Consider the following 21,170-nt stretch of genomic DNA (forward strand, 5'->3'; position numbering starts at 1 on the left):
CGCCAGTCAATCAACCTCTGTGGCGGGGCTTGTGAGTTTATTGCTCCGCCCTCTAATGTCGATTGGGTTAACGCTAAAATGGAACACTCTTATTGGTGCTCTACGCCGTTTCTCAGAATGTGCCGGGGCATAATTCGCTCGCTTCCGTCGTGTGGTGTGATTGGGAGGCCGCGGTTGTCAATCGAAAGCGCCGGGGCCGAAAGCCACCTCCAGCCCCGCCCTCCGCGGGGATTGGCTGGAACTTGGGAGCTCTTCGTTTCCATTGGTTGGGCTCGGTTGTCCATCACGGAATGGGCGGGGCTTCTAGGCGGGGCAGCCCTGCCCACCGCCGGGGATTGGCGGTGGCGGGTACTTAAGGCGTCTTCTATTGGTCGGCATGGGCTGTCCGTCACGCCGGGTGGGCGGGGCTAGCGTGAGGAGGTGGTTGGAGTGTCCGGGCGGCGGCTTAGCCGGCAGCAGAGGTGGCCGAGAGAGCCCGGCGGTGAGTGGGGCCCGGTGTGGATCAGGGCGAGTGGGGGCCGCGCCGCAGTAGCCAGCTCGGCGCTGGGAAGCGAGGCGACGGTTGAGGGGTGGTGGGGGTCGTTCTGCGCATGCGCCGTTCGCGGGTGGCTGGGGGTGGGTGGGTGAGTGGGTGCGTGTGGTGGGGAGGGTCACGCGCCCGGGGGCCGCTCGGCTTGCGGGAGGATGCGGAACCTGATTGGTTGGGCGGCGGGGGTGGCGGCGTGGCCGGGGAGGGGTCAGCGCGCGGCGCCGGGTGTGTGTGTAAGGGGGGGAATAGAATTCTGGGTGCGGTCTGGAAGCTTCCCTGCGCATGCGCGGCCGAGGGGGCTGGGAGAGCGAGCGCGAGCCACCTCCCTTCCGGGCTGGGGGGCGGGTCCGTGTGGCAGAGGCTGGGGCGGGGTGAGCTCTGCGTGGGGAGGGCGGGGCTGGCGGGGGGTACATGGGGTGGGGTGTATGGGGCTGGCCTGGGGGTACATGGGGTGGGGAGGGCGGGGCTGGCCGGGGGTACATGGGGTGTATATGGGGCTGGCCCGGGGTACATGGGGTGGGGAGGGCGGGGCTGGCCTGGGGTACATGGGGGTGTATATGGGGGCTGGCCTGGGGGTGTATGGGGGCTATGGGGTGTTGGGGGAGCCTGGGGTGTCAGCCCCGGCTGGGGAGGGGCCAGGCCTTTGCCTGGGGCAGAGGTGGTGTGGGGAGAATGTTTTGCCCTGTGCTGGTGAGGCTGAGGGGGTTGGGGGGAGCTGATTTGTGGGGGGCAGGGGAGCAGGACTTTCTCCCCTGGTTCTTGCCATGACCCAGGGCAGCCGGGGACACAGTGGACCCGGACACCCGCCTGCAGCTGCATGAGCAGGCCCCTCTAGGTAGGGGATGGCCTGACCCCCTCTGGCTGTCAGTTCACACCTAGACTCTCCCCTTTAGCCCCTGCAGCCTCACCCTCTTGGCCCTTCACTTCCTGGTGTGCACAAAAAGGCGGCTGCTGTGCCAAGGAGAGAGGTGGGAAATGCTCCCTGGTGACCTGGGAGAGCCCCCTTCTGGTTATACACCTGTTCTCGTTGCTGATTGCCCCTCCAGGCTGGGCGCAGAACCCCGCAGCTGCACCGTTGCCCCCTCTGACCCATGAGTTACCAAACCTCAGAACCGTTGGCCTTTAGAAACCTCTGTGCTCTGTCAGCCTTCTCCTCTGGTACCGATCCACAGCTGAAGTGCTGCTGTGTGGAGCCAGCCTGTGCTCAGCTCTGTTCTCTGGGCTGCTCAAACTGCCTCACCAGGTTCACGGGTCTCTTGGGAGGAGCAAACCTTGTGGCTGTTGAGTCTAGTGACCAGCTGCTCTAGCTGGGTTTGGGGGCGAATTGACCTCTTGAGATGACCTGTGCTGTGGCGATCTAGCATTTGTGCCTTGGACTCTGTTGTACTGCCAGGCGATCCCAGACTAGGAGTAGATAGGGGTTGGGGTAGGAACCTAGGACCTGGGTTCTGATCTCAGCTCTGCTGCTAATGCCTTTGTGCCTCAGTTTCCCTCCCTGTACAATGAGGTGAGTGTTCTCAGCTATGGTGAGGATTTAAACCTTGTTGGTTTTGATGCTTCCTGCTCCTTCTGCCCTGTAAAAATTGCCTGGTCTCCTCCCTACTGAGGCCTAGAAACCTGTATCTCAGCAGCTGGTAAATCCCAAACTAAAGACCGGATTTGCTCCCTGCTAGCTCAGCTTAATGCATGTAGCAAAGGTCCCCTGGCAGCCCGTGGTGGTGGTGGTGGTGGTCCTGCTCAGACCTTCCCCTGTGGCAGAGGGTTTACGTTGAATGTAGGCAACAGGTTTGAAGCAGACAGAAGGAAGCACTTCACCCTGGGGGACTCGCTGCCAGGGGATGTTGTGAACACTGGGTTCAAAAAAGAACAAGAGACGTTCCTGGAGGGTAGGAGTCAGGGACGCCGCCCGATGCTCTGGGTGTCCCCAATCCTCTGACTGCCAGGCGCTGGGGCTGGATCACTCGATAACTTCCCTGTTCTGTTCATTCCCCTGAAGCTCTGGCACGGGGCACTGTCAGACAGGATGCTGGGCTCACTGGACCGTTGGTCTGACCTAGTATGACTGTTCTCATGTTCCTGTGTCCCGATCTCAACTGCTGAAAGCCCCCCCCCCTTCCCCTGCCCCGTTGGAGTGGTCCGTGTCAGTGGGGCAGTGCACGTAGGCAGCAGGTTGGTTAATTCCATGGCTGCTGGAAACAGCTTGTCTAACTTTTTCCGTGGGCGGGCGGGTGATCCTGGGAATGCCGCTTCACGTGCCACATGTGGGTGTAACTTGCCTGCCTCTGAAACTTCCTGTTGCAGCCCAGTGGCCAAAGTGGTGAATCACCCGGCTGCTGGGCCCTTCCCCTCTTAAAAACACACAACGGCAGGGTTTGATGTGGACGGCCTGGCCTTAGGAAGCCAGCCAGCCACCCGGCTGAGCAAAGCCGCTAGGACCTTGGCCCAGCAGAGCAGGCTCGGCCCTCAATCCCTACTGCCAGGCCTCTGTGAGCCGAGAGTGGAATACAGCTTTGCTCTAGCGCTGGTCCGGTCTGTGGCTGCAGTCTGACAGCTTTGGGGAGGTTTAACCCCAGCCGCTCTGGGGTGAGTGGGACAGAAATTACCAACTTGCTGGCAGAACAATGTCATTAGTCACAGCAGTAGCTAGTGCTGTTCATCAGCAGATCCCAAAGGGCTTTGCCAGGGAGTCTCCTATGTCTATAGATGGGGAAACTGAGGCACAGAGCCAGCGTGACTTGCATGTGGCAGGCAGGAATAGAGCCTGGGTCTCTGGAGTTCTATCCCCGACCTCCCCTTCGCTGTCTCATGGCTGCACTGCACAGGCCCCAGCAGGTCAGGGTGGGAGGGGGGCCTTGTTCTGCCACAGGCCCCACTCCTGGGAGCTGACAGCTTAATCCAAGGATAGAGGAGGAATTGGAGAAACTGAGGCACCAGGGCAAGGATCCTCAGCTGCCTAAAATGGGGCTGGGTGCTAGCTTCCTTTGGGTTCTGGTGGCTGGCTTGGGGGCACATGGCAGAGACAGGGATTGAACCCAGAGCTCTGGATTCCTAGCCTCAGGCTGCCCATACAAGCCAGCTTCGCTCTGTGAGCTGGGCCTGAGTTTCCAGTCATCCCTGCGGAGCCTGGAGTCGAGTCTGGCTCGTGCCCTGGGATTGCCAGTGGAGGGGAAGGGCAGAGGCTTGACTGAAACGTCTAGGGTATGAGTGGGGGGGCTCTGGGCTTGTCTGCACAGGGAAACTGACAAGCATAGCTCGGTTCCCTTCCCTGATCACTCTCCCTGGGCTAGCTCTCATGCCCCATAGAGTGCCCCACGTGGCACTGGCTTCTTGTTCCAGCTGTCAGTGCCGGTGTTCCCTGGGGACAGCCAGGCCTTGTGCCCGCCTAGCAGATTCCCCTCCATGGACTCTGCCTCCAGCAGGCTGGGGTCTGGCTCGCCTGCCTTAGCACCCCAGTGATGGGCATCCCCCTCTCCCCTGTGCCAGAGATGGCTGCCATACGGAAGAAACTGGTCATCGTGGGAGATGGCGCCTGTGGCAAGACCTGCCTCCTCATCGTCTTCAGCAAGGATCAGTTCCCGGAGGTCTACGTCCCCACGGTCTTCGAGAACTACGTGGCTGACATCGAAGTGGACAGCAAACAGGTACCGTGGCACCACACTGGCTGGGCTGGGACAGTTCACCTTGGCCCCTCTCCACAGGGAGGAGAGCTTGGGGTCTGTCCTGAGGAGGGTGGGGGGTCAGACTGGCTTTGGATGAGGGGCAGATGGCACCCTGCTCTCCTGGCCTCCGGCTGGGGGAAACTGCAGCCTCCGGAGTTAACAGGAAGTGACTGTGCTGGGGGAGAACCGTCTAGCTTTGATGTGCTGCCTGTAAGCGCTGCGGTTAACTCTGAATATCCACCGCCCTTCCCTGCGCTGCTCACTGATATCGGGGAGGGGGAGTCTCTTCCCTCTGGGTGGGGCTGGATGGGACAATAAGGGTCTGAACAGACAATGCTGAGCTGGTACACGGGGGGCCTTAGTCTCTGGGCAGGCTGCTTGTTGGCCTCCCTGGGAGCCTCGCTGCAGGTAGAGAGATACCGTATCGTTACCACACCCCCACTGTTCCTGGAGCCTGGCCCGCTACCCAGCAGCCCTGCCCAGGGCTGGGACAGATGCGGTGCTTATGAAGCACGGCCCAGTGAGAGGTGCTGTGGGCACAGAGTAGTTAGACTAGAGAAGCGGCCTTTGAAATCCGTGTGTATCTCAATGTGACTAGCCCCCAAAGAACCAGGGCTACAGCGGCCTTGAGGGTGTGTGGAGTGTCTGACCTGGGGGGAGGCCCGGGGCGAGTACTGTGCCCCTGGCAGGGTCCCCAGGTGGGAGATGCCAGGACAGCCCTGCATCTGAGCTGGTCTCTCTGGCTCACGTTTGTTCTGAACAGACAGTACTTAGCGGGGGGTGGAGCGGGGCTGGCTGGGGCCTGGTAGTGTTGTCACGGCCCTGAGAGAACAAGCCGGCAGGTGCTGAACTGATGGCGGTGGGTTGCCGGCATCTGCAGCCCAGGCCCTGTCTGGAGCTCCTGCCCTGTGTGGTGGTGGCTGGAGGACCGAGACACAGCAGGGTGCCCGAGAGTGGTGAGAGGAGCAGTTGGCTCAGGAACCGTGACGGGGTCTGGCCACCCCAAGCCAGTGACTTTCCATCTGCCCCAGCAGCAGCCCCCGGGAGGGCGGCTGTCCATTGCCACCCTTGTCTCACGCAGGTGGAGCTTGCGCTGTGGGACACAGCTGGCCAGGAGGACTACGACCGCCTGAGACCCCTGTCCTACCCTGACACAGACGTCATCCTCATGTGCTTCTCCATCGACAGCCCTGACAGCTTGGGTGAGTGCCGGGCAGATCCAGCTGGGTCCCCCGTCACCGTGTGGCTGCAGCCAGAGCCCGGATCTCAGTACCGGGCAGAGGGTGCCCAGGGGAACTGTGGCTCAGCCCCCTGTAGTGGCCAGGTCACACAGCAGCTTCAGAGTTTCACAGCCCCTGAGCGGGAACATCTGGCCAAGAGGCTCATGGTATTGGATTCTGCTCTAACCGCTAGCCCCCACTCCCTTCCCAGCACATGGGGGAGAACCCAGGAGTCCTGGTCCCAGGCCCCCCTGCTCTAACCACTAGCCCCCACTCCCTTCCCAGCACATGGGAGAGAACCCAGGGGTCCAGCTGCCAGTGCAGGCTGGGGGGAGCTGGGCAGGGCCTGGGCTGGGTGCCTGATGCCGAACCTGCCCCCTGTGCAGAAAACATCCCGGAGAAATGGACCCCGGAGGTGAAGCATTTCTGTCCCAACGTGCCCATCATCCTGGTGGGCAACAAGAAGGATCTGCGCAACGACGAGCACACGCGCCGGGAGCTGGCCAAGATGAAGCAGGTGAGCCCCCCCTGCCCTGTCTGTCCTGGGGAGCCTGGGGCTGTGCCCGCCCCCCACCCCCTGCTGTCTGTCTGTCCTGGGGAGCCTGGGGCTGCCCTCCTGTCTGTCCTGGGGAGCCTGGGGCTGTGCCCGCCCCCCACCCCCTGCTGTCTGTCTGTCCTGGGGAGCCTGGGGCTGCCTCCTGAGATTGACTCCTCCCTGATTAACCCTTCAGCCCCCAGGCCAGTGCAGTGCTGGGCTGCCAGACCCCCCCTCTCCCACCCCCTGGCAGGAGTCCTGGCTCCCAGACCCCCCTGTCCCTGGGATCAGGGAGCCCCTCGGGGCTGACGGCTGTTCCTGCCCCTGCAGGAGCCGGTGAAGCCGGAGGAGGGCCGGGACATGGCCGGCCGGATCAGCGCCTTCGGGTACCTGGAGTGCTCGGCCAAGACGAAGGACGGGGTGCGTGAGGTGTTCGAGATGGCCACACGGGCCGCCCTGCAGGCCAAGCGTGGGCAGAAGAAGCCCCACTGCGAGCTGCTGTAACCCCCCTGCTCCCACCAGGCCCTCCCTCTGACCCCCCTGCTTGGGGTGGGGGAAGGAGCTCAGGGCCCCTTATCACAGCCCCACGGGTAGAGCCACCCTCTCCTCTGGCTGCCACAGCTGTGTGGGGTGATTTGTGGCACAGCCCCCCCTCATCCCCAGCCATGGAGGGCCCCCAGCCTCTCTCCCTGAACAGTTTGGGGGGGCAGGGCTGCCCTGGGGGCTGCCCCGGCAGCTCCACTGCCTCCTGGCGGCTCTGCCCCAGCCCTTCCAGTCCCCCTCAATGGGGGCCTGACATCACAGGGCTGCCCTGCCCCTTGTGACCCCCAGCCCCCTGCTGAGGGGCTCAGCCCTCTACTGGCATGGGAGGGCTGGATCACAGCATGGTGCCCCTTGCCGGGCTCTGCCCCCAGGGCGGGGGAGTGGGCGCTGCCCCCTGCTGTACAGATTTCTTCCTCCTCCTCCTATTTATCTCTTGCCAAGCGGGGGCCCCCCCAGAGAACTCTATATTTTTATGCAGAGGCGCTGCGGGCCGCTTTGCCCGTGGAGGGCACCTGGCTCCCCCCACCCCCCGCGGGTCCCGGGCCCTCCGCACTAGCAAGTGCCACGGGTGGGGCGCTGTGGGCGCCCGGCCGCTCTGTACTCGCCGGGGATGGTGGTCGTTACTTTTCAACTGTACTTGAAAGACAAACAGCTCTGTAATAAATTTGTAGCAATGTTTAGTATTGGGGGGGGCTCTGCCTGTTTGTGGCTAGTGGGGTTCCCCCCACGTCACAGCTCTGCTATCCCAGCCTGGGGCTCCCCCATCTCAGCCTGATCCCCTCCCCTAACCAGCTGTGCCCCCTTAGGCTGGCATGACCCTAGCATAGCATGAATCAGCTCCACCCTGTGCCGCCAGCTGGGGGGGCAACTCTCACATCACCTCAACAACCTGCCCCCTGCCAGTTCCCTGGGGCTGGGCTGCCCCCCATCCCACTGTTCCCTGGGCCAAGGGTGCAGACTGCTACCGAGGGTGGGGAAGGGATGTGGGGGAGGGGATAGTACAATCCTGTTCTGCAGGGGGAGGGGTGCTGCAGATTCCTGCTGTGTGGGGCAGCAGCGTGGCCCTGGTGCCTGTGCCAGGTGCTGTACGGGTGAGGGATTCTGCAGGGAGGGTGCTTGGGGAATGCAGCTACTTCTGGGCCAGGGCAGCAGGGGCACAGCAGCCCATAACACAGCCCAGCTGTGGCTCGGCTGGTGCTGAAATGCCCCCAGCAGGGGCAGTACCTGCCCCTGGCAGGCTGCAATGGCCTGTATTGATGAGCAATTAACTCTTGGGGGGGGCAGGGGCTCTGTGTTGGGTTGGTATGGCTGTGTCACACCCAGCCCTGGACAATGGGGGGGGGTGAATTCCCTTCCTACACCCCAGTGCTGACCCCTAGCTTCTGCTTTGAAAAAACTGGGGGGGCTGCCTGAGGGGGGCTTTGCCCCCCCCCCCCCAAGCCAGGGCTGGGCTCTCCAGAGATTCCCCCACGCAGCAGGGCTGGGGGGTGACTCCCTGCGAGCCCTGAGCATGGTCCCAGGGAGCAAACCCCCCAGGGCAGCTGGCTCGGCTGCAGGAAGCAGTGATGGCCTCTGTGGGCGGGGGCTGCCAGGCCCTGCCCCAAGGAGCCAAAGGGGGGGTTGTGCCACTCACCATCCTCCCAGAGCCAGCCTGACCCCAAAACTCAGGGCATGGGGGGGAGGGGCAGATGGCCCCTGGGAGTCCTCTGCTGCCTCCAGCCCAACAGCCTGGCCCCCTCCCCTCCAGGAAGTGGGGAGAGACCCCAGGAGCCCTGGCTCCCAGATTCCAGCAGGCTGGGGGAACAGGGGGGCTCTAGGGCTGCAGGCAGAGGGTTAAGCATGGAGCCTCCCCCACCCCCTGCTTAGAGGCACTGGGCCCCCAGGCAGCTGCCTATGAGGTAGCAGGAGAAATGCTGCCCCCCCCCCCCCCCGGTGCCTCACCAAGAGAAGAGGCAGGTGCTTCCCACAGTGGGAGTCGAACCCAGGCCACCGCGGTTAAAACCATGAATTCTGCCCCCTAGATCCTGTGGGACAGGGCTGGGGCGCCGCAGCACCACCCCCTGGGGAAGGAGGGTACTGCACCATCACCCTTCCCACCCTGCAGGGCCATAGCCCCAAGGGCTGTGCTCCCAGGCAGCCCTGCTGCCTTGCTCAGGGCCTGGAGCTCGGCTAATCCGGAGTCACTCTGGAGCAAGCCCAGTGGAGAGACAGGGCAAGTCTGCCCGGAACAGCAACTGAGGGGCGATCACAAACCAGCCAGAACCCAGGAGTCCTGGCCCGCATTCCCCTCTCAGAGCTGGAGTGAGAACCCAGGAGTCCTGGCTCCCAGCCCCCCCCCCCCCCCTGCTCTAAGCACTAGACCCCGCTCCCCTCCAGGCGCCTCTCATGTCCTTTCTTCAGGCCAGCTCAGGGTGGCCCTGTCCCCACTGGGCCGGTCAGGAGGCTGGTTCATGCCCAGGGGAGAGGCAGATTTTCTCTTTAACATTTCCAAGGCCTGGACATCTCCGAGCGCTGCCCCGAGCCCCCCAGCTCACCCCACGGGAAGATCACTCCACGCAGCAGGGGCTTCCAGGGCCCGTGCAGCGCAGGGGGGCGGGGGACACAGAGCCGGGCTCAGCCCCGCCGGCGTGGGCGGGCGGATGGACACAGCAGGGCAGCGATCCCAGTTTATTGACGTGGGTGTCGGAGGTTACAATACACCCAGCTGGGGGGTGGCTGCGCTACCCCTCTCTGGCCAGCAGCTGGCGCTTTCTCTCCAGCAGCGCCCGATACTGCGCCCGCGTGGCCTCGATGTCGCTCTGTAGGCTGGCGATCTCCCCGGCCAGGAGAATCCCTGTGGAGAGACGGGGGTCAAGAGAGGGGGGGGAGAAAGGGGGCCTGTCCCCTCTAGGGGGCGCCGGCTCCCATCAGCCCCAGGGCAGGGACTGGCTGGCTCGGGGGGGAATGTGGGGCCTGTCCCCTCTAGGGGGCGCCGGCTCCCATCAGCCCCAGGGCAGGGACTGGCTGGCTCGGGGGGGAATGTGGGGCCTGTCCCCTCTAGGGGGGGCCGGCTCCCATCAGCCCCAGCGCAGGGATTGGCTGGCTCAGGGGGGAATGTGGGGCCTGTCCCCTCTAGGGGGTGCCCTGGACTTACCCTCTTTGAAGCTGCTCTGAGCCTGCCGGAGGCTCTGGGGCACCAGGATCCCAAACCAGGTCAGTGGGTCCCGGGACGAGGCCCCGCTCTGGGAATCGGGTTCGGGGGCTGCCCCCAGGGGGGGCCCAGGAGCCGCTGTTTTCCCTGGGCCCTTTCGCTGCCGCAAGACTGGAGAGACAGTCAACAAAAGGTGTCTCACAACCCCCCCAGCTCTCCTGTGCCCCCCACTCCTGACCCGCAGCCCCCTGCTAGCCCAGCCCTGCCCCCACCCTAGCTCTGCCGGTGCCCCTCACTCCCGACTCGCAGCCCCCTGCTAGCCCAGGGCTCCCCCCAGCTCTGCTGTGCCCCCCACTCCTGACCCGCAGCCCCCTGCTAGCCCAGCCCTGCCCCCACCCCAGCTCTGCCGGTGCCCCTCACTCCCAACCCGCAGCCCCCTGCTAGCCCAGCCCTGCCCCCACCCCAGCTCTGCCGGTGCCCCTCACTCCCGACCCGCAGCCCCCGGCTAGCCCAGCCCCAGGCTCCCGCTGAAGTTCTTTGTCCATTAGTTCACCTTGGTCTTGGGGCCCGATTTCCTCCACGGCCAGTGACCCCTCAGCAGCCTCTGTGGACGGGTCCCATTCTGGGATCACGTGGAAGGCGACCTGCCCGCTCTCCCCCTGGCTGCAAGGGATAAGCGCAGCATTGACCCCCTCTCTCGGGCGGGGGAGCGCCCCCTGCACGTCGTTCACAGCCTGGGGGGGGGGTCAATCCCGGGTCATGGCCCCTCAGAGCCGGGCCAGGCCGGGGAGCAGCTGTTCTGCCTGCGCCGAGGGCAGCCGAGAAGGAAAGGGCTGAATCTGCAGCCAGGGGGACGGAGGTTCGATTTGGGGAGAAACTTTCTAGCTCACCGGGTCCTTCAGCTCTGGAACCGGCTCCCAAGGGGGCTGTGGGACCCCAGGTCGGACAAACCCCTGTCAGGGCTGGTCCGGGATGACTAGGTCCTGCCACCGCGTGAGGGGCCGGACCCGGTGACCTCCTGGGGTCCCTTCCAGCCCCATGTTTCAAGGAGGCTCGTTCCGTGAATTACAGATCGTTGGGGGCTGTTTCACTATTTCCGTGCCCAGCGTGAAATCGGGATTTACACAAGGCTCTAGTCAGGTGGCCAAGTCTGCCAGTGCCCCTCACTCCCGACCCGCAGCCCCTGCTAGCCCAGCCCCCACCCCCACCCCCACAGCTCTGCCGGTGCCCCTCACTCCCGACCCGCAGCCCCCGCTCGCCCAGCCCTGCCCCCCACCCCCACAGCTCCACCGGTGCCCCTCACTCCCGACCCGCAGCCCCTGCTCGCCCAGCCCAGCCCTCACTCCCGACCCGCAACCCCTGGTAGCCCAGCCCTGCCCACCCCCAGAGCTCCGCCGGTGCCCCTCACTCCAGACCTGCAGCCCCTGCTAGCCCACCCCACGGCACCCCCAGCTCTGCCGGTGCCCCTCCCTCCCGACCCGCACCCCCTGGTAGCCCAGCCCAGCCCACCCCCAGAGCTCCGCCGGTGCCCCTCACTCCTGACCTGCAGCCCCTGCTAGCCCAGCCCTCGGCTCCCCCAGCTCTGCCGGTGCCCCTCACTCCTGACCCACAGTCCCTGCTAGCCCAGCCCTGCCCCCGACCCCACAGCCCCGCCGGTGCCCCTCACTCCCGACCCGCAGCCCCTTGCTCTCACCTGGCGCACACCCGAACCAGTGGCTCCATGCGGGCCCCGTACTGCAGGGCAGAGACCGACTTGCAGCCCATGGCAAAGCGGGACTTAGAGAGCGAGAACCAGCCCTGCATGGAGGGACACAGGGGGGGGGTGTCAGAGGCTGCTGGGGGGGACACCCCCCCAAAGGGCTGCACTGCCCCAGAGGACCCCCCCACCCCCAGGCTGATGGGGCTGCAGCGTGGCCAGGCCAGTGGGTGCAAGAGGAGGCCTGGGGGGCATTGAGAAGGTGAGCAGTGTGGGAAAGGGGGGCCCGGGGGGAGGGAAGTGGGGCAGTGGGGGGCCCCAAGGGGTGAGAAGGGGGGTGGGGCAGTAGGGGGGAATCTGGGGTACCAAGGGGACCTGAAGGGTAAGAAGGGGGGCGGGGCAGTAGGGGCCTGAGGGGTAAGAAGGGGAACCTGGGGGTAAGAATGGCGGGCCGGGGCAGTAGGGGACCTAGGGAAGTAGGGGCCAAGAGGTAAGAAGGGGGAGCCGGGGCAATAGGGGGACCCTGGGGGTACAAAGGGGGGGCCTGATGGGTAAGAAGGGGGGGGTTGGGGGAACCTGGGGTGTACGAAGGGGGGGCCCATCGAATTCCCCCCCCGCCCCACCTGCTCCACGCGGCGGTTGAATTCGTCCCTCTTGCCCTGCAGCGTCTCCAGCGCCCCCAGCAGGTGGAGCAGCCGCTCGTCCAGCTCCCGGCTCAGCGCCAGCTCGGCCATGGCCTGGGGCAGAACCGGGTCAGAACCGGAGCCTCGGGCCGGGGAACCGCCCCCCCCGGCAGCGCCCCCACCTGCCCCCCAATACCTGCCCCCCCGGCCCCTCCCTGGCGCCCCCCCCCCGACACCCCCCGGTCCCTCCCCCTGGCACCGCCCCCCTCGGTCCCTCCCCCCCGTGCTGCCCCCACCTGGCTCCTCCAGCACCTGCCCCGGACCGAGCGATCCCGGTTGTTCCCCCTTCCCCTCCGCCAGAGCACATGACCTTGGAAACCAGCCAATCCCGGCTTCCTAGTGGGGCGGAGCCTCCCCAATATTGTCCAATCAGAGCTAAGGGATCGGGCGAGACGCTCCAATCACCCTCAAGGGGAGGCGGGGAGAAGTTGCTGATTGGACAAAGCTGTTTCCCCATGCGAAGACGAAGCGGCGGCCATCTTGTTTGAGGGCAGGTGCGGCGCCGTCCCGTCTCGCCGCCATGTTTGTAAAGGGCAAATCTGCCCCGTCCCCTTCGGCCGCCATCTTTGTGAGGGGCAACACATCGCCCTGGCCCAGTTGAGCATCCCGCTCTCTGATAGGCCGGGCAGGCTGGGCCAATGAGAGGCCCTGGTGTTGGGCGGCTGGGTCCCCCACGTGCTGTGGGGAGAGAGCTGCGGATCGCCGGGAGTTGCCACCATGGTAGGGGGGCGAATTGGGTTTGTTATTGTAGGGTCGCCTGAGAGGTCCCGGGCGCTGGTACCCGCTACTCTGGGGGAGGAGGGGCAGTAGGGGGCTGGGTTAGTTATCGTAGGGTCGCCTGCGGGGCAGAGGCGGGCACCCCGGTAGGGGGCGGGTCTCCTGGGTGCGGGAGGGGGTTGGGGGAGCAGCTCACCCCCCCCCCCTTGGGGCTGGGGAGCTTGTGGGCGATCGGTGCTGCGAGTCTCGGGCTTTGTTATTGTAGGGTCGCCTCTGCCTGGGAGGGGCCCAGGTGCCCCCTGGGGAGTGGGGCGAGGCCTGGCGCTGTTGTGGTAGGGTCTTCATGTGGGGCGGGCGGGGGCTGGTACCCGCTAGGGGATGGGGGAGCTCCCTGCCCCCCCGGCTCTGTATTAACACAACACCCCCCGGTGTGTCCCGCCCAGCTGCGCCGCGAGGCCCGGCAGCGCCGGGAGTATCTGCACCGGCGGGCGCAGGAGGATCGGATCCGCGCCACCGAGACCAAGAAGGAGCAACTCAGGCGGGCGCTGGAGGGTACGGACCCCCCCGGTGCCCCTCACTCCCGACCTGCAGCCCCCTCCCCCCCGGTGCCCCTCACTCCCGACCTGCAGCCCCCTCCCCCCCGGTGCCCCTCACTCCCGACCTGCAGCCCCCTCCCCCCCGGTGCCCCTCACTCCCGACCTGCAGCTCCCTCCCCCGGTGCCCCTCACTCCCGACCTGCAGCCCCCTCCCCCCCGGTGCCTCTCACTCCTGACCTGCAGCCCCCTCCTCTCCTCCCCCCGGTGCCCCTCACTCCCGACCTTCAGCCCCCTCCTCTCCTCCCCCCGGTGCCCCTCACTCCTGACCTGCAGCCCCCTCCTCCCCCCCGTGCCCCTCACTCCGGACCCGTGGCCTGAGGGTTGGGACTCTGCCCTGCAGGATGGAGGAGAGGCTGCATTGGGGCAGGAGGACCAAGGGGTGGGATTTGAGTGGGGGGGTTGTCTGGTATCTCACTGTCTGACTCCTCCCTGCAGAGAATCGGCTGCTGCCCCCGGAGCTGCGCCGGGAGGCTCTGGCACTGCAGAAGTCCATCGAGTTTGATGACCAGGGAGCAGAAGGTGAGTTTTGCGGGGGGGGCGCAGTTCAGGGGGGAGGTGCCTCTCCTCCCCAAGCGAGGAACCCCCCCCAACACCCTTGGTCAGCATTGTCCTGTGTCCTTCCTGACCCTTTTCTGCCTCTCTGCCTTGAAACATGAGAGTGGGCCACCCCCGTTTGGGCCCACAGGGCCCCATGGGGCCAGATGAAGCACAGACCCCACCCCTGGAGCTGAGATCCGCCCCCCCTCCCTGTGGGGCCGGACGCTGCCATGAGTGACAGCCCCACAGCCCCGGGTGGGGTGAGCTGGCCCTGGTCTCCCACAGCCGAGCCACTTAAACCCAGAGCTTCCGTGTCCAGTGTGGATAAAAACAGATTGTTGTAGGTTTTTTTAATTTATACCGGATTTTGGACGTTTTTCTTTTTAAAAATCCACCTGAAATTCCGACTGCCTCCGTTCAGGGCTGAACTCGCTTGAATCTGGCATGGTCAGTTACGTTGTGTTTAAAAACATATATAACGGGCCAGAAAGCCCCGAACCAGGGGGTCGTTACTGGTACCCGTTTGCTGAAGGCTTCCTCCCCCCATTTGCTCTGCGTCCGTCTATTCACCGAGCTCAGGTCAATGATAGCTGTGCCCCAGGTTAAAAAACCAATCAGGAGTTGCTTGGTTTCCTCTTCCCATCTCTGAATAAAACCTCGGTGGGAGAGGACGAGATCTACTAGCTCTAAAATCCCAAAGGACACACAGACTAGAAACAATCAGTTCCAATTCACGAATTGCCACCAACGCTCCCTTTGTACAATAAATCCGGGCGTTTCAAATCCAAGCCATTTTTCACCCCCTTTATCCAGCCCTTCTAATAGGCTGGGCAGAATGTGATTTTTTTTTTTGGTAAGTTCAGTGGATGATGTCGAGGGTTATTTGTAAGCATGTTCCCTGGTTTGTAGCTCTTTCAATTAGTTGTGCAAAACAGTGGTTTCTACTCCTTTTTGTCCCCCCGATTTTGATCTCTTTAAATCTTCATTTTGGGTTTTACGCTTTTAACAATCTTCTCTTGAAGTTTTCCCTTGTGGGAATGGCTGGGGCGTCAGGCGGGTCGGACAGGGATTATTTAACGACGGCAGAGGCTGATAATCGAAAAGTTAAAGCGTTTGAACCGTTAAAAGAGACACTGTGAACGCCGCATGTCAACCCCCCCAAAGGAAACAGCCTGAAATCCCGTTTGGATGCCGCCCTCTGCCGTGTTTTTCTTCCTTGGCCGACCTCCGTGTTTTGGGTCCCGGCGGTGGGCAGTGACCTGGAGATTTATGGACGCAAATCGAACGCGTCTGGGCTCGGTTTTAAGGTTGTTTTCTTTCAGGAACGAAAAACCTCCAGGGCTGTTTTGTGTGTTTTTAATTGGATTCTGAGAAATTCGCCACCCCCTGGCGGGGTTAAAAAATTACCCCCCCCACCACCACTCCATGTAAATGGGCCAGGCGTGGCCAGCCAGAGGCCACGCCCCCACCATTAACCCCTTGCCTCCCGCGGCAGGGCTGGTGACGCAGCAGGACGACGAGTATCGCTGGGCGGGCGTGGAGGACCCCAAGGTGATGATCACGACCTCACGTGACCCCAGCTCCCGCCTCAAGATGTTCGCCAAGGTACAGGGCCTGGGTTTGTTATTGTAGGGTCTCCCGGGGAGCGGCGTGCTCGGCAGGCTGGCATGGTGGCTGTAGGGTCTCCTGGGCACTGGTTTGTTTCTGCAGGGCCTCCCGGGGACTGGGGCTGGTGGGTAGGGCCGGTTTTGTTATTGTAGGGTCTCCTGGGGGTGGGGGGCAGGCCGTTCGAGGGAGGGGCAGGTCTGCTGTTGTAGGGTCTCTCACCCCCCCCCTCGGCGACAGGAGATGAAGCTGGTGGTGCCGGGTGCCCAGCGCATGAACCGGGGGCGACATGAGGTGGGGGCCCTGCTCCGGGCCTGCAAGGCCAACGGCGTCACGGACCTGCTGGTGCTGCATGAACATCGCGGGCAGCCGGGTGAGCCGGGGGGGGGGGGGTGCTGGGGGGACTCCCCCACTGTCTGGGGCTGCTGGGAGCCGGGGGGGGCTGGGGGGACTCCCCCTCCCCCTCTGGGGCTGCTGGGAGCCGGGGGGGGGCTGGGGGGACTCCCCCTCCCCCTCTGGGGCTGCTGGGAGCCGGGGGGGGGTGCTGGGGGGACTCCCCCACAGTCTGGGGCTGCTGGGAGCCGGGGGGGTGCTGGGGGGACTCCCCCCCCCCTCTGGGGCTGCTGGGAGCCGGGGGGGGGTGCTGGGGGGACTCCCTCTCCCCCTCTGTCTGGGGCTGCTGGGAGCCGGGGGGGGGGTGCTGGGGTGACTCCCCCTCCCCCTCTGTCTGGGGCTGCTGGGAGCCGGGGGGGGGCTGCTGGGGGGACTCCCCCTCCCCCTCTGTCTGGGGCTGCTGGGGGGGACTCCATCCCAGCCCCCCCGCTAACCCCCCTCCTCTCCCCTCCCCCCAGACGGGCTGATCGTCTCTCACCTGCCCTTCGGCCCCACGGCGTTCTTCACCCTCTGCAACGTGGTGATGCGGCACGAGGTCCCCGACATCGGCACCATGTCCGAGGCCACCCCCCACCTGATCTTCCACAACTGCACCTCTCGCCTGGGCCAGCGGGTCAGCCGGGGGCGGCTGGGTCCTTGTCGGGGCTTCTGGGACTGTCTGGGCTGGCTGTATTATTGTAGGGTCTTCTGGGACTGCCCAGCCTGGCTTTGTTATTGTAGGGTCTTCTAGGGCCTGGGGAGGTGGACAGAGACCACTTTGACATTGTAGGGTCTCTGGGGAATGTTTGTGGGCGGTGTGTTTATTGTAGGGTCTCCTGGGGGGTGTTAGAACGATCTGGGGACTGGCTTATTGTAGGGTCTCTGGGGAATGTTTGTGGGCGGTGTGTTTATTGTAGGGTCTCCTGGGGGGTGTTAGAACGATCTGGGGACTGGCTTATTGTAGGGTCTCTGGGGAATGTTTGTGGGCGGTGTGTTTATTGTAGGGTCTCCTGGGGGGCTTGTTATTGTAGGGTCTCAATTCCCCCTCCCTTCCCCCCCCCAAACCCAGCGCTTCTCGGTCTCTGCCCCTCAGGTCTGCAGCATCCTCAAGTACCTCTTCCCGGTGCCCAAGGAGGACAGCAAGCGGGTCATCACCTTCGCCAACCAGGACGATTACATCTCCTTCAGGTGCCAGGCCTGCCCCATGATGCAGCCACTTCTGGGGCGGGGCACCTGGGGAACAGCCGCATATAACACCACACGGGGATGGCTGGGCGTGAGGACACCTGGGTTCTCTCCCAGCTCTGGGAGGGGAGGGAGGGCTGGCGGGGGGCTGGGAGCCAGGCCCATGCTGGGTGACCCATCTCTCCTGTGCCCCCCCGCAGGCACCACGTTTACAAGAAGTTGGACCATCGCAACATCGAGCTGTCTGAGGTGGGGCCGCGCTTCGAGATGAAACGTGAGTCACGTCTCTGGGGGCCCCTCATGGAATCATAACGTCCAGGCTGGGTCAGATCAAGGGTCCATCCAGCCCAGTGTCCTAGTGGCCCGTGCCAGGTGCCCCAGAGGGAGTGAACAGAACAGGGAATCATCAAGTGACCCATCCCCTGTCGCCCGTTCCCAGCGTCTGGCAAACAGGCCAGGGACACCATCCCTGCCCAGCCCGGCTAGTAGCCACTGATGGACGTATCCTCCATTAAATTATCTAGTTCTTTTCTGAACCCTGTTATGGCCTTGGCCTTCACACCATCCTCCGGCGAGGAGTTCCACAGGTTGACTGTGTGTTGTGTGAAGAAATACTTCCTTGTGTCTGTGTTAAACCTGCTGCCTGTTCAGTTCATTGGGGGACCCCTAGTTCTTGTGTTGTGAGAAGGGGTAAATAACACGTCCTGACTTACTTTCTCCGCCCCAGTCTTGAGTTTACAGACTCTCTCGTATCCCCCCAAATCGTCTTTTTTCCAAGCTGAAAACTCCCAGTCTGATTAATCTCTCCTCACACGGCAGCTGTTCCATCCCCCTCATCGTTTTTGTTGCCCTTTTCTGAACCTTTTCCAATTCCAATCTAGCTTTTGGGAGACGGGGCGGCCAGACCTGCACGCAGTGTTCACGGTGTGGGTGAACCACGGACTGATCTAGAGGCAACAGGATATTTCCTCTCTTCTCGCTCCCTTTCCTAATGACTCCCAACGCGCCGGTCACTTTTTGGCTGCCGCTGCGCATCGGGTGGATGATTTCACCGAACTCTCCACAGTGACGCCAAGGTCTTTCCCGAGTGGTAACAGCTAATCCAGACCCATCGTTGCGTGCGGAGAGCTGGGATTCTGGTCTCCGACGTGCATCACTTCGCGTTTATCAACGTTGAATTTCCTCTGCCATTTTCTTGCCCAGTCGCCAGTTTGGGGAGGTCCCTTTGTCGCTCTTCGCAGGCTGCCTGGGACTTAACTGTCTGGAGCAGTTTTGTATCAGCTGCCAACTTTGCCACCGCCCTGTTCACCCCTTGTCCCAGATCGTTTGAGGCTGTTGACTAGGGCCGGGCCCAGCACAGACCCCTGGGGGGGGCACGATTTAACCCCCCTCCATTCTGAAAACTGACCATTTATTCCTCCCCTTTGTTTCCTGTCTTTGAACCAGCTCCCGACCCATGAGGGGACCTTCCCTCGTGTCCCAGGGCAGCTCACTTCGCTTAACAGCCTTTGGTGAGGGACCTTGTCAAAGGCTTTCTGGAAATCTAAGGCCACTAGATCCCCTGGATCCCCCTTGTCCACGTGCTCATTGACCCCTCAAAGATCTAGTAGATTGGTGAGGCGCGATTTCCCTTTACCAAAACCCTGTTGACTCTTCCCCCAACAAATTATGTTTCTCTCTGTGTCTGACAATTTGGTTCTTTACTAGAGTTTCAACCGGTTTGCCTGGTACTGAGATCAGGTTTACCAGCCTGTAATTGCCGGGATCACCTCTGGCGCCTTTTTTGAAAATTGGCCTCACGTTAGCTACCCTCCGGTCATTTGGTTCAGAAGCTAATTGAAATGATTGGTGACATACCAGAGTTAGGTCCTGCAATTTCACCCTGGAGTTCCTGCAGAACTCTTGGGTGAATCCCATCTGGTGACGTATGACTGGTTCGTTTATCAATTTGTTCCCAAACGTCTTCTAATGACACCTCCGTGTGGGGCAGTTCCTCAGATTTGTCTCCTAAAAAGCCTCAGGTTTGGGAATCTGCCTCACATCCGCAGCTGTGAAGATGGAGGCAAAGAATTAATTTAATTTCTCCGCAACGGCCTTATCGGCCTTGAGCGCTGCCTTAGCACCTCGAGCGGCCAGCGACCCCTCTGCTTGGTTAGCAGCTTCCTGCTTCTGATGTACTTTAAAAAAAAAAAAGGTGCAGTTCTTTGGCTGCACTTCATTTGCCAGCGTTTATGCTCCTTTCTGTTTTCCTCACTAGGATTTAACTTCCACTTTCTAAAGGCTGCTTTTTGCGCCTCACTGCTCCTGTTACTTCGTTGTTTAGCCACGGGGGCTCTTTTTTGGTTCTGCTCCTCTGTTGTTTTAAGTTGGGGGATACATTTAAGTGGAGCCTCTGTTAGGGCGTCTGTAAAACGTTCCCACGCCGCTTGCAGGGATTTCTCTGTTGGCGCCGAACCTTTCAATTCCTGTTCCACTAACCGCCTCGTTTTGGTGTAGTTCCCTTTTCTGAAACGAAACGCTGCCGGTTGGGCCGTTCTGGTGGTTTTCCTGCCCCGGGGCTGTTAAATCTCATTAGATTATGGTCACTATTACCAGGCCGTCCAGCTCCAGGCACCTCTTGGACCGGATCCTGTGCTCCACTCAGGACTAAATCGGAATTGCCTCTTCTCTGGTGGGTTCCAGGCAGGGGCGGCTCTAGCCATTGCGCCGCCCCAAGCACGGCGGCACGTCGCGGGGGGCGCTCTGCCGGTCCCGCGGCTCCGGTGGCCTCCCGCAGACGTGCCTGCAGATGCTCCACCGAAGCCGCGGGACCAGCGGACCCTCCGCAGGGACGCCTGCGGGAGGTCCACCGGAGCCGCCTGCCGCCCTCCCGGCCACCGGCAGAGCCCCCCCGCGGCACCCGCCCCAAGCGCGCGCTTGGCGTGCTGGGGCCTGGAGCCGCCCCTGGTTCCAGGCCCAGCTGCTCCAAGAAGGTCATTTCAGGTGTCAAGAAACTTTCTCTCTGCCTCCCGTCCTGAGGGGCCCTGCCCAGTCCGTAGGGGGCAGTTGACATCCCCCATTATCACTGAGGATTTTTTATTCTTATGGGCTCTCTCGTCTCCCTGAGCATTTCCCAGTCACGCTCCCCCTCCTGGCCAGGCGACCGGGAATATCCCTCCCGCTCCATTCGTACTATTGGAGCGTGGAGTTAGGAGCCAGAGAGATTTCAGGGGACAGTTTGGTTGGTTTCAGATTTTGAGTCTACGTTTTCTGCCACGTCTAGGGCCGCTCCCCCGGCACGACTGGTTCTGTGCTTCCGCCAGGTTCTGTCCCCTGCTAGTACCGTGTCCCAGGGATTAGCCGCATTCCCCCCCGTTTCTGTGCTGCCTGTTAGATCAGAGTCCTCGCCGAATTCAAGGCCCTCTGGTTCAGCCCCCTCTCCCCGTCCCGCACCCCCCGGAGGGCCCCTTGTCGACTGTCTCCTCCCCAGCAGTTGCTGAATGACCCAGTTGCTGCCGCCCGGGTGGCCAGGCGCACCCCCGAGCTGGGTTATAGCTCCCCCCCCGCCAGGGAGCCGTGCAGAATCCAGGGGAAACTGAGGCACACGTGGGCATCAAACGATTACAGAAAATTTGTCCCATCCTGCCCCTCGCCCCCTGAGTGATTGGGGGGGGGCTCCCCGGCTTTGCTTGTCTCCCAGGGGCTCCCCGCTGACCCCTCGCCTTCCTTCCAGTGTACATGATCAAGCTGGGCACGCTGGAGCAGGCAGCCACGGCCGACGTGGAGTGGCGCTGGCATCCTTACACCAACACGGCCCGCAAGCGGCAGTTCCTGAGCGCCGACTAAGGGCCGCCCTGGGGGCCGCCGGGCCGCGCTCGGACACTGGAAGTGGGGCCCGTTCAGCCGGAGATGGCAGGGGAGCTCCCTCGTCGCCGGCTGGGAATTGAAGCCGGAGCGGTTTGGGGCGTCGGAGGGCAAAGGACGGGCCCCGGCCCAGAGGGATGCCGACGTCTCCAGCTGTGGTTTCAGGCCCTGGCCCCGTGGGTATCGCCCTGCAGTGGAGGGGGAAGCACCAGCAGAGCTGTTGTTTTCACACTTTTATTTTTGTAGGGTCTGCGTTAATACACAGCTTGGTTCGACCCTTCCTTTGGTTTCTGCTGCTGTCTGTTCCCGGCCGTTCCCGT

The 21,170-nt window shown here is 63.0% G+C and overlaps 3 protein-coding genes across 5 annotated transcripts; 2 read left to right on the forward strand and 1 right to left on the reverse strand.

Annotated features, from left to right (window-relative positions):
* Positions 1 to 328: 328 nt before the first annotated feature.
* LOC120388814 (transforming protein RhoA-like) lies at positions 329 to 7,169 on the forward strand. Of its 2 annotated transcripts, none has more exons than XM_039510908.1 (5): positions 329 to 481; positions 4,013 to 4,170; positions 5,270 to 5,390; positions 5,795 to 5,925; positions 6,274 to 7,169. In XM_039510908.1, exons 2-5 carry the CDS (start codon positions 4,015 to 4,017, stop codon positions 6,445 to 6,447), a joined length of 582 nt encoding a protein of 193 aa, XP_039366842.1. In that variant the 5' UTR covers positions 329 to 481; positions 4,013 to 4,014; the 3' UTR covers positions 6,448 to 7,169. The 2 variants fall into 2 exon arrangements, with proteins under 2 accessions (XP_039366842.1, XP_039366843.1); XM_039510909.1 differs by lacking the exon at positions 329 to 481 and adding an exon at positions 1,450 to 1,497.
* Positions 7,170 to 9,128: 1,959 nt separating this feature from the next.
* On the reverse strand, positions 9,129 to 12,319 carry CCDC115 (coiled-coil domain containing 115). Its single transcript, XM_039510907.1, has 6 exons — positions 12,232 to 12,319; positions 11,936 to 12,049; positions 11,310 to 11,413; positions 10,170 to 10,279; positions 9,620 to 9,787; positions 9,129 to 9,319 (listed from the first exon to the last, which is right to left on the reverse strand). The coding sequence occupies exons 2-6, from the start codon at positions 12,044 to 12,046 to the stop codon at positions 9,207 to 9,209; spliced, it is 606 nt and encodes a 201-aa protein (XP_039366841.1). The 5' UTR covers positions 12,047 to 12,049; positions 12,232 to 12,319; the 3' UTR covers positions 9,129 to 9,206.
* Positions 12,320 to 12,557: 238 nt separating this feature from the next.
* IMP4 (IMP U3 small nucleolar ribonucleoprotein 4) lies at positions 12,558 to 21,130 on the forward strand. Of its 2 annotated transcripts, XM_039510905.1 has the most exons (9): positions 12,558 to 12,715; positions 13,156 to 13,264; positions 13,744 to 13,827; positions 15,341 to 15,450; positions 15,691 to 15,823; positions 16,302 to 16,456; positions 16,916 to 17,010; positions 17,208 to 17,281; positions 20,720 to 21,130. In XM_039510905.1, exons 1-9 carry the CDS (start codon positions 12,713 to 12,715, stop codon positions 20,830 to 20,832), a joined length of 876 nt encoding a protein of 291 aa, XP_039366839.1. In that variant the 5' UTR covers positions 12,558 to 12,712; the 3' UTR covers positions 20,833 to 21,130. The 2 variants fall into 2 exon arrangements, with proteins under 2 accessions (XP_039366839.1, XP_039366840.1); XM_039510906.1 differs by lacking the exon at positions 13,156 to 13,264 and having other exon boundaries at positions 12,619 to 12,715.
* The last annotated feature ends 40 nt before the right edge of the window (positions 21,131 to 21,170 follow it).

This window comes from Mauremys reevesii, linkage group 22 (assembly GCF_016161935.1).
Source record: "Mauremys reevesii isolate NIE-2019 linkage group 22, ASM1616193v1, whole genome shotgun sequence".
NCBI classification, from domain to species: domain Eukaryota; kingdom Metazoa; phylum Chordata; order Testudines; family Geoemydidae; genus Mauremys; species Mauremys reevesii.